The sequence below is a fragment of the Nothobranchius furzeri genome, chromosome 1 (genome assembly GCF_043380555.1).
Source record: "Nothobranchius furzeri strain GRZ-AD chromosome 1, NfurGRZ-RIMD1, whole genome shotgun sequence".
NCBI classification, from domain to species: domain Eukaryota; kingdom Metazoa; phylum Chordata; class Actinopteri; order Cyprinodontiformes; family Nothobranchiidae; genus Nothobranchius; species Nothobranchius furzeri.
This window is the reverse complement of record NC_091741.1, coordinates 7,376,452-7,390,892: the sequence shown is the minus strand read 5'-3', so window position 1 is coordinate 7,390,892 and position 14,441 is coordinate 7,376,452. Positions and strand designations below refer to the sequence as shown.

At 39.3% G+C, this 14,441-nt stretch overlaps 1 protein-coding gene across 1 annotated transcript; it reads right to left on the bottom strand.

Moving 5' to 3' along the window:
* Positions 1-11,163: 11,163 nt before the first annotated feature.
* On the bottom strand, positions 11,164-13,900 carry LOC139072245 (uncharacterized). Its single transcript, XM_070555795.1, has 5 exons — positions 13,752-13,900; positions 12,888-13,064; positions 12,338-12,445; positions 12,044-12,251; positions 11,164-11,628 (listed from the first exon to the last, which is right to left on the bottom strand). The coding sequence occupies exons 1-5, from the start codon at positions 13,763-13,765 to the stop codon at positions 11,164-11,166; spliced, it is 972 nt and encodes a 323-aa protein (XP_070411896.1). The 5' UTR covers positions 13,766-13,900.
* Between the last annotated feature and the right edge of the window lie 541 nt (positions 13,901-14,441).

Here is a 14,441-nt window from a genome sequence, read left to right as displayed (position 1 = left end):
TCCTAGAGAGATCAGGTTTGTTTTAGTGTACTCCAATCAACAGCCCCTACAACCACAAAAAGGAATGGAGTCATTAGCACTTAAGGCTTGTAAATGGCACCCAGAATTATGTTGCAAGAAGCACAATTTCACATCATTCTGGGTCCATTTGTGTGAAAACAAGGTCCAATCAGGCTGAAACGCTACAAGAAGGTAGAATCTATTGAGTTGTAAGTGATCTGAACGTTTCAAGATGATCGCACATTCCTAAGGGGGTCAAACCATGTCCCAAAGGTCACCTGATCTGGTGTCAATTTAAAGAAGTAGTCCAGTTACACATTTGTGGGCTTATAACTTGGCTTCTGAATGTCCTAGAGAGATCAGGTTTGTTTTAGTGTACTCCAAACAACAGCCCCTACAACCTCAAACAGGAATGGAGTCATTAGCACTTATGGTTTTTAAATGGCACCCAGAATTATGTTGCACGAAGCACAATTTCACATCATTCTGGGTTCATTTGTGTGAAAACAAGGTCCAATCAGGCTGAAATGTTACAGGAAGGTAGAATCTATTGAGTTGTAAGTGATCTGAACGTTTCATGATGATAGCACTTTCCTAAGGGGGTCAAACCATGTCCCAAAGGTCACAGGATCTGGTGTCAATTTAAAGAAGTAGTACAGTTACACCTTTGTGGGCTTATGACTTGGCTTCTGAATGTCCTAGAGAGATCAGGTTTGTTTTATTATATCCCAATCAACAGCCCCTACAACCACAAAAAGGAATGAAGTCATTAGCACTTATGGTTTTTTAATGGCACCCAGAATTATGTTGCACGAAGCACAATTTCACATCATTCTGGGTCCATTTGTGTGAAAACAAGGTCCAATCAGGCTGAAACGCTACAAGAAGGTAGAATCTATTGAGTTGTAAGTGATCTGAACGTTTCAAGATGATCGCACATTCCTATAGGGGTAAAACCATGTCCCAAAGGTCACCGGGCCTGGTGTCACTTTAAAGAAGTAGTCCAGTTACACCTTTGTGGGCTTATAACTTGGCTTCTGAATGTCCTAGAGAGGTTAGGTTTGTTTTAGTGTTCTCCAATCAACAGCCCCTACAACCACAAAAAGGAATGGAGTCATTAGCACTTATGGTTTGTAAATGGCACCCAGAATTATGTTGCACGAAGCACAGTTTCACATCATTCTGGGTTCATTTGTGTGAAAACAAGGTCCAATCAGGCTGAAACGTTACAGGAAGGTAGAATCTATTGAGTTGTAAGTGATCTGAACGTTTCAGGATGATAGCACTTTCCTAAGGGGGTCAAACCATGTCCCAAAGGTCACCTGATCTGGTGTCAATTTAAAGAAGTAGTCCAGTTACACATTTGTGGGCTTATAACTTGGCTTCTGAATGTCCTAGAGAGATCAGGTTTGTTTTAGTGTACTCCAAACAACAGCCCCTACAACCTCAAACAGGAATGGAGTCATTAGCACTTATGGTTTTTAAATGGCACCCAGAATTATGTTGCACGAAGCACAATTTCACATCATTCTGGGTTCATTTGTATGAAAACAAGGTCCAATCAGGCTGAAACGTTACAGGAAGGTAGAATCTATTGAGTTGTAAGTGATCTGAACGTTTCAAGATGATCGCACATTCCTATAGGGGGTAAAACCATGTCCCAAAGGTCACCGGGCCTGGTGTCTCTTTAAAGAAGTAGTCCAGTTACACATGTGTGGGCTTATAACTTGGCTTCTGAATGTCCTAGAGAGATCAGGTTTGTTTTAGTATACTCCAATCAACAGCCCCTACAACCACAAAAAGGAATGGAGTCATTAGCACTTATGGTTTTTTAATGGCACCCAGAATTATGTTGCACGAAGCACAATTTCACATCATTCTGGGTTCATTTGTGTGAAAACAAGGTCCAATCAGGCTGAAACGTTACAGGAAGGTAGAATCTATTGAGTTGTAAGTGATCTGAACGGTTCATCATGATATCACTTTCCTAAGGGGGTCAAACCATGTCCCAAAGGTCACCGGATCTGGTGTCAATTTAAAGAAGTAGTCCAGTTACACATTTGTGGGCTTATAACTTGGCTTCTGAATGTCCTAGAGAGATCAGGTTTGTTTTAATGTACTCCAATCAACAGCCCCTACAACCACAAAAAGGAATGGAGTCATTAGCACTTATGGATTGTAAATGGCACCCAGAATTATGTTGCACGAAGCACAATTTCACATCATTCTGGGTTCATTTGTGTGAAAACAAGGTCCAATCAGGCTGAAACGCTACAAGAAGGTAGAATCTATTGAGTTGTAAGTGATCTGAAAGTTTCATGATGATAGCACTTTCCTAAGGGGGTCAAACCATGTCCCAAAGGTCACCGGACCTGGTGTCACTTTAAAGAAGTAGTCCAGTTACACCTTTGTGGGCTTATAACTTGGCTTCTGAATGTCCTAGAGAGATCAGGTTTGTTTTAATGTACTCCAATCAACAGCCCCTACAACCACAAAAGGAATGGAGTCATTAGCACTTATGGTTTGTAAATGGCACCCAGAATTATGTTGCACGAAGCACAATTTCACATCAATCTGGGTCCATTTGTGTGAAAACAAGGTCCAATCAGGCTGAAACGCTACAAGAAGGTAGAATCTATTGAGTTGTAAGTGATCTGAACGTTTCAAGATGATCGCACATTCTTATAGGGGGTAAAACCATGTCCCAAAGGTCACCGGGCCTGGTGTCACTTTAAACAAGTAGTCCAGTTACACCTTTGTGGGCTTATAACTTGGCTTCTGAATGTCCTAGAGAGGTTAGGTTTGTTTTAGTGTACTCCAATCAACAGCCCCTACAACCACAAAAAGGAATGGAGTCATTAGCACTTATGGTTTGTAAATGGCACCCAGAATTATGTTGCACAATGCACAATTTCACATCATTCTGGGTTCATTTGTGTGAAAACAAGGTCCAATCAGGCTGAAACATTACAGGAAGGTAGAATCTATTGAGTTGTAAGTGATCTGAACGTTTCATGATGATAGCACTTTCCTAAGGGGTTCAAACCATGTCCCAAAGGTCACCGGATCTGGTGTCCATTTAAAGAAGTAGTCCAGTTACACATTGGTGGGCTTATAACTTGGCTTCTGAATGTCCTAGAGAGATCAGGTTTGTTTTAGTGTACTCCAATCAACATCCCCTACAACCACAAAAAGGAATGGAGTCATTAGCACTTATGGATTGTAAATGGCACCCAGAATTATGTTGCACGAAGCACAATTTCACATCATTCTGGGTTCATTTGTGTGAAAACAAGGTCCAATCAGGCTGAAACGCTACAAGAAGGTAGAATCTATTGAGTTGTAAGTGATCTGAAAGTTTCATGATGATAGCACTTTCCTAAGGGGGTCAAACCATGTCCCAAAGGTCACCGGACCTGGTGTCACTTTAAAGAAGTAGTCCAGTTACACCTTTGTGGGCTTATAACTTGGCTTCTGAATGTCCTAGAGAGATCAGGTTTGTTTTAATGTACTCCAATCAACAGCCCCTACAACCACAAAAGGAATGGAGTCATTAGCACTTATGGTTTGTAAATGGCACCCAGAATTATGTTGCACGAAGCACAATTTCACATCAATCTGGGTCCATTTGTGTGAAAACAAGGTCCAATCAGGCTGAAACGCTACAAGAAGGTAGAATCTATTGAGTTGTAAGTGATCTGAACGTTTCAAGATGATCGCACATTCTTATAGGGGGTAAAACCATGTCCCAAAGGTCACCGGGCCTGGTGTCACTTTAAACAAGTAGTCCAGTTACACCTTTGTGGGCTTATAACTTGGCTTCTGAATGTCCTAGAGAGGTTAGGTTTGTTTTAGTGTACTCCAATCAACAGCCCCTACAACCACAAAAAGGAATGGAGTCATTAGCACTTATGGTTTGTAAATGGCACCCAGAATTATGTTGCACAATGCACAATTTCACATCATTCTGGGTTCATTTGTGTGAAAACAAGGTCCAATCAGGCTGAAACATTACAGGAAGGTAGAATCTATTGAGTTGTAAGTGATCTGAACGTTTCATGATGATAGCACTTTCCTAAGGGGTTCAAACCATGTCCCAAAGGTCACCGGATCTGGTGTCCATTTAAAGAAGTAGTCCGGTTACACATTGGTGGGCTTATAACTTGGCTTCTGAATGTCCTAGAGAGATCAGGTTTGTTTTAGTGTACTCCAATCAACATCCCCTACAACCACAAAAAGGAATGGAGTCATTAGCACTTATGGTTTGTAAATGGCACCCAGAATTATGTTGCATGAAGCACAATTTCACATCATTCTGGGTTCATTTAGGTGAAAACAAGGTCCAATAAGGCTGAAACGTTACAAGAAGGTAGAATCTATTGAGTTGTAAGTGATCTGAACATTTCATGATGATCGCACATTCCTATAGGGGGTCAAACCATGTCCCAAAGGTCACCGGGCCTGGTGTCACTTTAAAGAAGTAGTCCAGTTACACCTTTGAGGGCTTATAACTTGGCTTCTGAATATCCTAGAGAGATCAGGTTTGTTTTAGTGTACTCTAATCAACAGCCCCTACAAGCTCAAAATGGAATGGAGTCATTAGCACTTATGGTTTGTAAATGGCACCCAGAATTATGTTGCACGAAGCACAATTTCACATCATTCTGGGTTCATTTGTGTGAAAACAAGGTCCAATCAGGCTGAAACGTTACAGGAAGGTAGAATCTATTGAGTTGTAAGTTATCTGAACGTTTCATGATGATAGCACTTTCCTAAGGGGGTCAAACCATGTCCCAAAGGTCACCGGGCCTGGTGTCACTTTAAAGATGTAGTCCAGTTACACCATTGTGGGCTTATAACTTGGCTTCTAAATGCCCTAGAGAGGTTAGGTTTGTTTTAGTGTACTCCAATCAACAGCCCCTACAACCACAAAAAGGAATGGAGACATTAGCACTTATGGTTTTTAAATGGCACCCAGAATTATGTTGCACGAAGCACAATTTCACATCATTCTGGGTTCATTTGTGTGAAAACAAGGTCCAATCAGGCTGAAACGTTACAGGAAGGTAGAATCTATTGAGTTGTAAGTGATCTGAACGTTTCATGATGATAGCACTTTCCTAAGGGGGTCAAACCATGTCCCAAAGGTCACCGGATCTGGTGTCACTTTAAAGTAGTAGTCCAGTTACACATTTGTGGGCTTATAACTTGGCTTCTGAATGTCCTAGAGAGGTCAGGTTTGTTTTAGTGTACTCCAATCAACAGCCCCTACAACCACAAAAAGGAATGGAGTCATTAGCACTTATGGTTTTTAAATGGCACCCAGAATTATGTTGCACGAAGCACAATTTCACATCATTCTGGGTTCATTTGTGTGAAAACAAGGTGCAATCAGGCTGAAACGTTACAGGAAGGTAGAATCTATTGAGTTGTAAGTGATCTGAACGTTTCATGATAATAGCACTTTCCTAAGGGGGTCAAACCATGTCCCAAAGATCACCAGATCTGGTGTCAATTTAAAGAAGTAGTCCAGTTACACATTTGTGGGCTTATAACTTGGCTTCTGAATGTCCTAGAGAGATCAGGTTTGTTTTAATGTACTCCAATCAACAGCCCCTACAACCACAAAAAGGAATGGAGTCATTAGCACTTATGCTTTGTAAATGGCACCCAGAATTATGTTGCACGAAGCACAATTTCACATCATTCTGGGTTCATTTGTGTGAAAACAAGGTCCAATCAGGCTGAAATGCTACAAGAAGGTAGAATCTATTGAGTTGTAAGTGATCTGAACGTTTCATGATGATAGCACTTTCCTAAGGGGGTCAAACCATGTCCCAAAGGTCACCTGATCTGGTGTCAATTTAAAGAAGTAGTCCAGTTACATATTTGTGGGCTTATAACTTGGCTTCTGAATGTCCTAGAGAGATCAGGTTTGTTTTAATGTACTCCAATCAACAGCCCATACAACCACAAAAAGGAATGGAGTCATTAGCACTTATGGTTTGTAAATGGCACCCAGAATTATGTTGCACGAAGCACAATTTCACATCATTCTGGGTTCATTTGTGTGAAAACAAGGTCCAATCAGGCTGAAATGTTACAGGAAGGTAGAATCTATTGAGTTGTAAGTGATCTGAACGTTTCATGATGATAGCACTTTCCTAAGGGGGTCAAACCATGTCCCAAAGGTCACCGGATCTGGTGTCAATTTAAAGAAGTAGTCCAGTTACACATTTGTGGGCTTATAACTTGGCTTCTGAATGTCCTAGAGAGATCAGGTTTGTTTTAATGTACTCCAACCAACAGCCCCTACAACCACAAAAAGGAATGGAGTCATTAGCACTTATGGTTTGTAAATGGCACCCAGAATTATGTTGCACGAAGCACAATTTCCCATCATTCTGGGTCCATTTGTGTGAAAACAAGGTCCAATCAGGCTGAAACGTTACAAGAAGGTAGAATATATTGAGTTGTAAGTGATCTGAACGTTTCATGATGATCGCACATTCCTATAGGGGGTCAAACCATGTCCCAAAGATCACCGGGCCTGGTGTCACTTTAAAGAAGTAGTCCAGTTACACCTTTGAGGGCTTATAACTTGGTTTTGAATGTCCTAGAGAGATCAGGTTTGTTTTAGTGTACTCCAATCAACAGCCCCTACAACCTCAAAAAGGAATGGAGTCATTAGCACTTATGGTTTTTAAATGGCACCCAGAATTATGTTGCACGAAGCACAATTTCACATCATTCTGGGTTCATTTGTGTGAAAACAAGGTCCAATCAGGCTGAAACGTTACAGGAAGGTAGAATCTATTGAGTTGTAAGTGATCTGAACGTTTCATGCTGATAACACTTTCCTAAGGGGGTCAAACCATGTCCCAAAGGTCACCGGATCTGGTGTCAATTTAAAGAAGTAGTCCAGTTACACATTTGTGGGCTTATAACTTGGCTTCTGAATGTCCTAGAGAGATCAGGTTTGTTTTAGTGTACTCCAATCAACAGCCCCTACAACCACAAAAAGGAATGGAGTCATTAGCACTTAAGGTTTGTAAATGGCACCCAGAATTATGTTGCACGAAGCACAATTTCACATCATTCTGGGTCCATTTGTGTGAAAACAAGGTCCAATCAGGCTGAAACGCTACAAGAAGGTAGAACCTATTGAGTTGTAAGTGATCTGAACGTTTCAAGATGATCGCACATTCATATAGGGGGTAAAACCATGTCCCAAAGGTCACCGGGCCTGGTGTCTCTTTAAAGAAGTAGTCCAGTTACACATTTGTGGGCTTATAACTTGGCTTCTGAATGTCCTAGAGAGATCAGGTTTGTTTTAATGTACTCCAACCAACAGCCCCTACAACCACAAAAAGGAATGGAGTCATTAGCACTTATGGTTTGTAAATGGCACCCAGAATTATGTTGCACGAAGCACAATTTCCCATCATTCTGGGTCCATTTGTGTGAAAACAAGGTCCAATCAGGCTGAAACATTACAGGAAGGTAGAATCTATTGAGTTGTAAGTGATCTGAACGTTTCATGATGATAGCACTTTCCTAAGGGGTTCAAACCATGTCCCAAAGGTCACCGGATCTGGTGTCAATTTAAAGAAGTAGTCCGGTTACACATTGGTGGGCTTATAACTTGGCTTCTGAATGTCCTAGAGAGATCAGGTTTGTTTTAGTGTACTCCAATCAACATCCCCTACAACCTCAAAAAGGAATGGAGTCATTAGCACTTATGGTTTTTAAATGGCACCCAGAATTATGCTGCACTAAGCACAATTTCACATCATTCTGGGTTCATTTGTGTGAAAACAAGGTCCAATCCGGCTGAAACGTTACAGGAAGGTAGAATCTATTGAGTTGTAAGTGATCTGAACGTTTCATGATGATAGCCCTTTCCTTAGGGGGTCAAACCATGTCCCAAAGGTCACCGGATCTGGTGTCAATTTAAAGAAGTAGTCCAGTTACACATTTGTGGGCTTATAACTTGGCTTCTGAATGTCCTAGAGAGATCAGGTTTGTTTTAATGTACTCCAACCAACAGCCCCTACAACCACAAAAAGGAATGGAGTCATTAGCACTTATGGTTTGTAAATGGCACCCAGAATTATGTTGCATGAAGCACAATTTCACATCATTCTGGGTTCATTTAGGTGAAAACAAGGTCCAATAAGGCTGAAACGTTACAAGAAGGTAGAATCTATTGAGTTGTAAGTTATCTGAACGTTTCATGATGATAGCACTTTCCTAAGGGGGTCAAACCATGTCCCAAAGGTCACCGGGCCTGGTGTCACTTTAAAGATGTAGTCCAGTTACACCATTGTGGGCTTATAACTTGGCTTCTAAATGCCCTAGAGAGGTTAGGTTTGTTTTAGTGTACTCCAATCAAAAGCGCCTACAACCACAAAAAGGAATGGAGTCATTAGCACTTATGGTTTGTAAATGGCACCCAGAATTATGTTGCACGAAGCACAATTTCACATCATTCTGGGTTCATTTGTGTGAAAACAAGGTCCAATCAGGCTGAAACGTTACAGGAAGGTAGAATCTATTGAGTTGTAAGTGATCTGAACGTTTCATGATGATAGCACTTTCCTAAGGGGGTCAAACCATGTCCCAAAGGTCACCGGATCTGGTGTCAATTTAAAGAAGTAGTCCAGTTACACATTTGTGGGCTAATAACTTGGCTTCTGAATGTCCTAGAGCGATCAGGTTTGTTTTAGTGTACTCCAATCAACAGCCCCTACAACCACAAAAAGGAATGGAGACATTAGCACTTATGGTTTTTAAATGGCACCCAGAATTATGTTGCACGAAGCACAATTTCACATCATTCTGGGTTCATTTGTGTGAAAACAAGGTCCAATCAGGCTGAAACGTTACAGGAAGGTAGAATCTATTGAGTTGTAAGTGATCTGAACGTTTCATGATGATAGCACTTTCCTAAGGGGGTCAAACCATGTCCCAAAGGTCACCGGATCTGGTGTCACTTTAAAGTAGTAGTCCAGTTACACATTTGTGGGCTTATAACTTGGCTTCTGAATGTCCTAGAGAGGTCAGGTTTGTTTTAGTGTACTCCAATCAACAGCCCCTACAACCACAAAAAGGAATGGAGTCATTAGCACTTATGGTTTTTAAATGGCACCCAGAATTATGTTGCACGAAGCACAATTTCACATCATTCTGGGTTCATTTGTGTGAAAACAAGGTGCAATCAGGCTGAAACGTTACAGGAAGGTAGAATCTATTGAGTTGTAAGTGATCTGAACGTTTCATGATAATAGCACTTTCCTAAGGGGGTCAAACCATGTCCCAAAGATCACCAGATCTGGTGTCAATTTAAAGAAGTAGTCCAGTTACACATTTGTGGGCTTATAACTTGGCTTCTGAATGTCCTAGAGAGATCAGGTTTGTTTTAATGTACTCCAATCAACAGCCCCTACAACCACAAAAAGGAATGGAGTCATTAGCACTTATGCTTTGTAAATGGCACCCAGAATTATGTTGCACGAAGCACAATTTCACATCATTCTGGGTTCATTTGTGTGAAAACAAGGTCCAATCAGGCTGAAATGCTACAAGAAGGTAGAATCTATTGAGTTGTAAGTGATCTGAACGTTTCATGATGATAGCACTTTCCTAAGGGGGTCAAACCATGTCCCAAAGGTCACCTGATCTGGTGTCAATTTAAAGAAGTAGTCCAGTTACATATTTGTGGGCTTATAACTTGGCTTCTGAATGTCCTAGAGAGATCAGGTTTGTTTTAATGTACTCCAATCAACAGCCCCTACAACCACAAAAAGGAATGGAGACATTAGCACTTATGGTTTTTAAATGGCACCCAGAATTATGTTGCACGAAGCACAATTTCACATCATTCTGGGTTCATTTGTGTGAAAACAAGGTCCAATCAGGCTGAAACGTTACAGGAAGGTAGAATCTATTGAGTTGTAAGTGATCTGAACGTTTCATGATGATAGCACTTTCCTAAGGGGGTCAAACCATTTTCCAAAGGTCACCGGATCTGGTGTCAATTTAAAGAAGTAGTCCAGTTACACATTTGTGGGCTTATAACTTGGCTTCTGAATGTCCTAGAGAGATCAGGTTTGTTTTAATGTACTCCAACCAACAGCCCCTACAACCACAAAAAGGAATGGCGTCATTAGCACTTATGGTTTGTAAATGGCACCCAGAATTATGTTGCACGAAGCACAATTTCCGGTACCACTTTACAATAAGGCTCCCTTATAAATGGCTAATAAATGGTTTATAAATGTATTATTAATCAATCTATAATGCCTTATATATGACTAATTAATGTTTATTATGCATTAATTAAGGTGAGAAAGAGACTAAACCTACTAGTTTTTTACCAAATAGTGAACCAAATCTGTTGACTTATGTACTTTATCTAGACTTCATATATTAAACATTTCAAACTAAGAACCTATCTTTTAAGCACTATTAGCATTTGTAAACACAGTTTTGGGCAAATAATTAATGTACCTTATAACTGCATTATAAATACTTACAATGATTAAAGGGAGCGCTATTGTAAAGTGTAAAACATGTCTTTATTTATTAATGATTAATTAACATTTATAAATACAAACTGGAGCCTTCTTATAAAGTGTAAAACATGTCTTTATTTATTAATGATTAATAAACATTTATAAATACAAACTGGAGCCTTATTGTAAAGTGTAAAACATGTCTTTATTTATTAATGATTAATAAACATTTATAAATACAAAAGTGAGCCTTATTATAAAGTGCAAAGCATGTTTTTATTTATTAATGATTAATAAACATTTGTAAATAAAAACTGGAGCCTTATTGTAAAGTGTAAAACATGTTTTTATTTATTAATGATTAATAAACATTTATAAATACAAACTGGAGCCTTATTGTAAAGTATAAAACATATCTTTATTTATTAATGACTAATAAACATTTACAAATACCAAAAATTAGTCTTAAATGTTTAAATTTGTTAAACTTCAGAGTTACACTAAATGCTTAAAATATTTGTACAAACTATGTTAACTACTGTCAAAAATGGTCATGTATTGTAAGTATAGCACATTTAACATCCAAACTCATCAAACACACCAAATACCCCCTCCCTAAAAAAAACTGTTGTAGAAGAGATTCAGGTTAAACTGGGAATGATTTCCATATGTCCTTGAATAAGCGTCCCAGTGGTCCATCAGGATGTTTTGAACCAAGCCAAGATGACCATTCGAGAACTTTAAGATGTACCTCCAACAACATCTCTGTACGATTTCCTCTTAGTCTGCGAATATGTCCTTTAATTTTCATCCAAGCTCTTTCAATATGTTGTGTATGACTGCCCGAGTGAGGATCAACAAACCACCTGCTGTGATTTACTGTGTAATGTTTGTACCCCATGTTTGTCAAGACATTCTTGTAGGCTCTCCACTCATCACTGATAATGGCACTACCCGACTTAACATGCTGTCTGATCAGAGGAACAAGGTGACGCCTTGTTCGTTTCTCTACAAGTTTTAACACGAGCCTTCGCCTTTTGTCTTTCACTCCCATCAGTCCAAAGACCCATTTCTTTCTTTTCCAAGCATTTCCGAAGCGTCCACGTGCATACTGAAAATAAAAAAAGATTAAGGTTAAACAGAATATTTACAAAGTATATTCTTAAATGCAGTTTGCATCTTAACATTTTAATTGTATTGCTGTTATTAAAGTAAATTGTATTTTAACTTTATTAACAGCATGACAAAGATGTTGAATAAAAAAGCTGTTTTCTGTCATTCATTTCCTTTATGGATTAATTGACTACTTTTACAAACTTTAATTTAGTTAAATTCTGACTCAAGTGATTCAAATCATCATAGTAATTGATATAATAATATGTTTATTAACAGATTGTTTTTGTTTGGTTGTAACAGTTTTACTATATTGATTCTTAAATGTAATGGTAAAAACTTAAAACTTATATGTTTAGGGGACATGTTCAGATCTGGACTGATAATAACAAAGGGGTCTGAGAGTTTACAACCTTTCGCTGATGACGGAGACAGCTTTCATCCATAACCACAAATTCTTTGTGACCACCAAGACAGTGCCCTTTATTTACTCCGTGTCTTTCCATTGCACTGATGCAGACTTGTCGAATACGCTTTGCCATGGCACTTAATGTTTTGGAGCTGCCAGCCACATCATCATCAATCATATCTATCTGCCTGAGCCTGAGCCCTTGTGAAAATCTGCGACAGAAATGAAAACCAATCAAAACTCACTGAGGCCCTATTATTAACTGCTATTCCTGTTGACATTCATACACACAGGCTACCTGTAGATGAACTTCATCCAACTGAAAAGAGAAGATTTTGATTTCTCAAAGAGGGAGCCAGTTCTAATTGTTCTGGAGACTTTTCTATGACTTGCTCTTTTGCAGCACCTGAGAACAAACCAAAAAGTGAGGTAAATAAATGAACCTATAAACATTATCACAAAATTATATTAAAAAATAAATAAATATTGAGATAAAGTTAGCACTGTGTCTTGCTTTTAAAATTTGAAGGGCTGTTGCTCTATCCCCGACCTTCCTGAATGAGCCGAAAGCCACGCCTCCTAACGTGCACATGCAGGGAAAGCCGAGTCAAGTGAGAGAACATCTGAAATGCAGTGCTATTGGCCAATGTGGTAGGCTTGCAGAAATTATTAGTTTAGCTGTAAAGCCAGGGGAGGGACTTAGGAGAAAAATAAAATATGAAAGATCACACTTTTTCTCATAGAACAAGGTCAGATGGTCAAAATTATTTTAACAATTCCAACTTACGTACCCTGCCTTTAATATCAGAATGTGATGTTAAATGTTCTACATTATCATGCATTCATACCACATAAATTGGTCTTTCTTCACCACAGATATCATTTTCATCTTATGGTGGCAAACAGGGCATCTCAGCTTCTTCTTTAGAAGGTGTTTCTTTTGCAGCCATTTAATCAGCCTCAGAGTCTTCTTTTTAGTTTGTTTTCCCTCTGTATGAGTGCGCAACTTCATCCCAAGAGGCATTCTAGTAGGAAAAATTATAGATTTATTTAATTATATTATTACATTGAAATACTGGTATCTTCAGAATGTCATAGGTAAAAAAAGGTCACTGATATAGCAACAGATCAAGTCTTTGTATAATTCTCGAAGCATTCTTTGAAAAGTCAAGGAAAAATGTAAAACCATTAATTTGACCAAAAAATTCAACACACACAAAAAAATCAAGATATAAACATTTCTAGTTCCAGTTTATTTTACTTACTTAAAAAACACAGCACATACAGTTACAAACTGTATTGCCTCTGCAATCTATTTGTGTTGTTTTTTTTCTTTTTACAATACACAGCTCAACAGGAAGTAACACTTCCTAAATAAAAACCTGAATTTATAATTATGTTGACTTACTAAGATTGACCAAAAAAAAGAAAGATAAATGGGTTTTTAATAAATATGTTAATTATCATTATTTATGACTACTCTTCCCTGCAAGCGAACTTGTAAATGCTGATAATTTTCAAAGAAAAATGTAAAAATGGCTAACACAACAGGAACAAGAATATTTAGTTAAGTTAATACAAAACATGCTACATTTACACAAAACATTTTCATTCTTAAAAATGATTTTTCTTCATCAGCTAAAGTAATATTTAAAAGTGACTTATAATTAAAAGAACAACCCTGCATACAAAAAATAAAACAATTTGCTCACCTCTTATAGTGCATTGGACTCAGTTATGAAGCGTTTCCCGCTGGATTTTTAGGTTGCATATGAAAACTAGCCATCGTCGCGCCAAAGGGAATAAAACGAAAATTAAAGCTGCAAGCAGCGTCGTTCGGCCCTCGCAGCGAAGCTGCTCGCCCTCCTTCCGCACCCCCTCCGCTCCATCCCCGACGCTCTCCAAACCCAGCTCCGCGCTTGTCCATCCTGGCCGGCAGCCGGGGGCACCAGGGCACGTCTGGCCGAACAGAAAGTCAACCACCCCAACACCAGAAACCGTGAACGGCCTCCTCGTCCACACCTCACCCTGATTCAGCATCCCCTCTGAGCCCAGCATTACACGTCTCACCACTAGGAGATACTCTATCTTTACCACACTGGTGATGTGATGTTCAGTCTCTGGCAAATCGGAGGCTGTTTGTGGAAGTTACAGTCAAACGTAAGGTCACAGCGTCACGCCAGAAATCGCCATGGCATCAAAGCTCCTCCCTTTCTGAAAAGCTATCAGATCTGAATAGTCATTACAACATCATGAAGACAGTGCATGACCTTAGTGTCATGTTGACTAAATTAGAGGGGACAAATATGGGCATTTCACCATAAAACAGAAGACTTCCTGTAGTCAGGGGGCGGGGCTTAGGTGATGCCAGCTGTCCACATTGTCACTGTCTTCAGATGTGG

What these genes read in the sequence shown, in the direction of transcription:
- LOC139072245 (XM_070555795.1), bottom strand. An exon ending in TGGATGAAGTTCATCTACAG is followed by an intron (nt 12,252 to 12,337) that starts GTAGCCTGTGTG and finishes TTTCTGTCGCAG; the next exon opens with ATTTTCACAAGGGCTCAGGC. An exon ending in GTCTCCGTCATCAGCGAAAG is followed by an intron (nt 11,629 to 12,043) that starts GTTGTAAACTCT and finishes TTTTATTTTCAG; the next exon opens with TATGCACGTGGACGCTTCGG.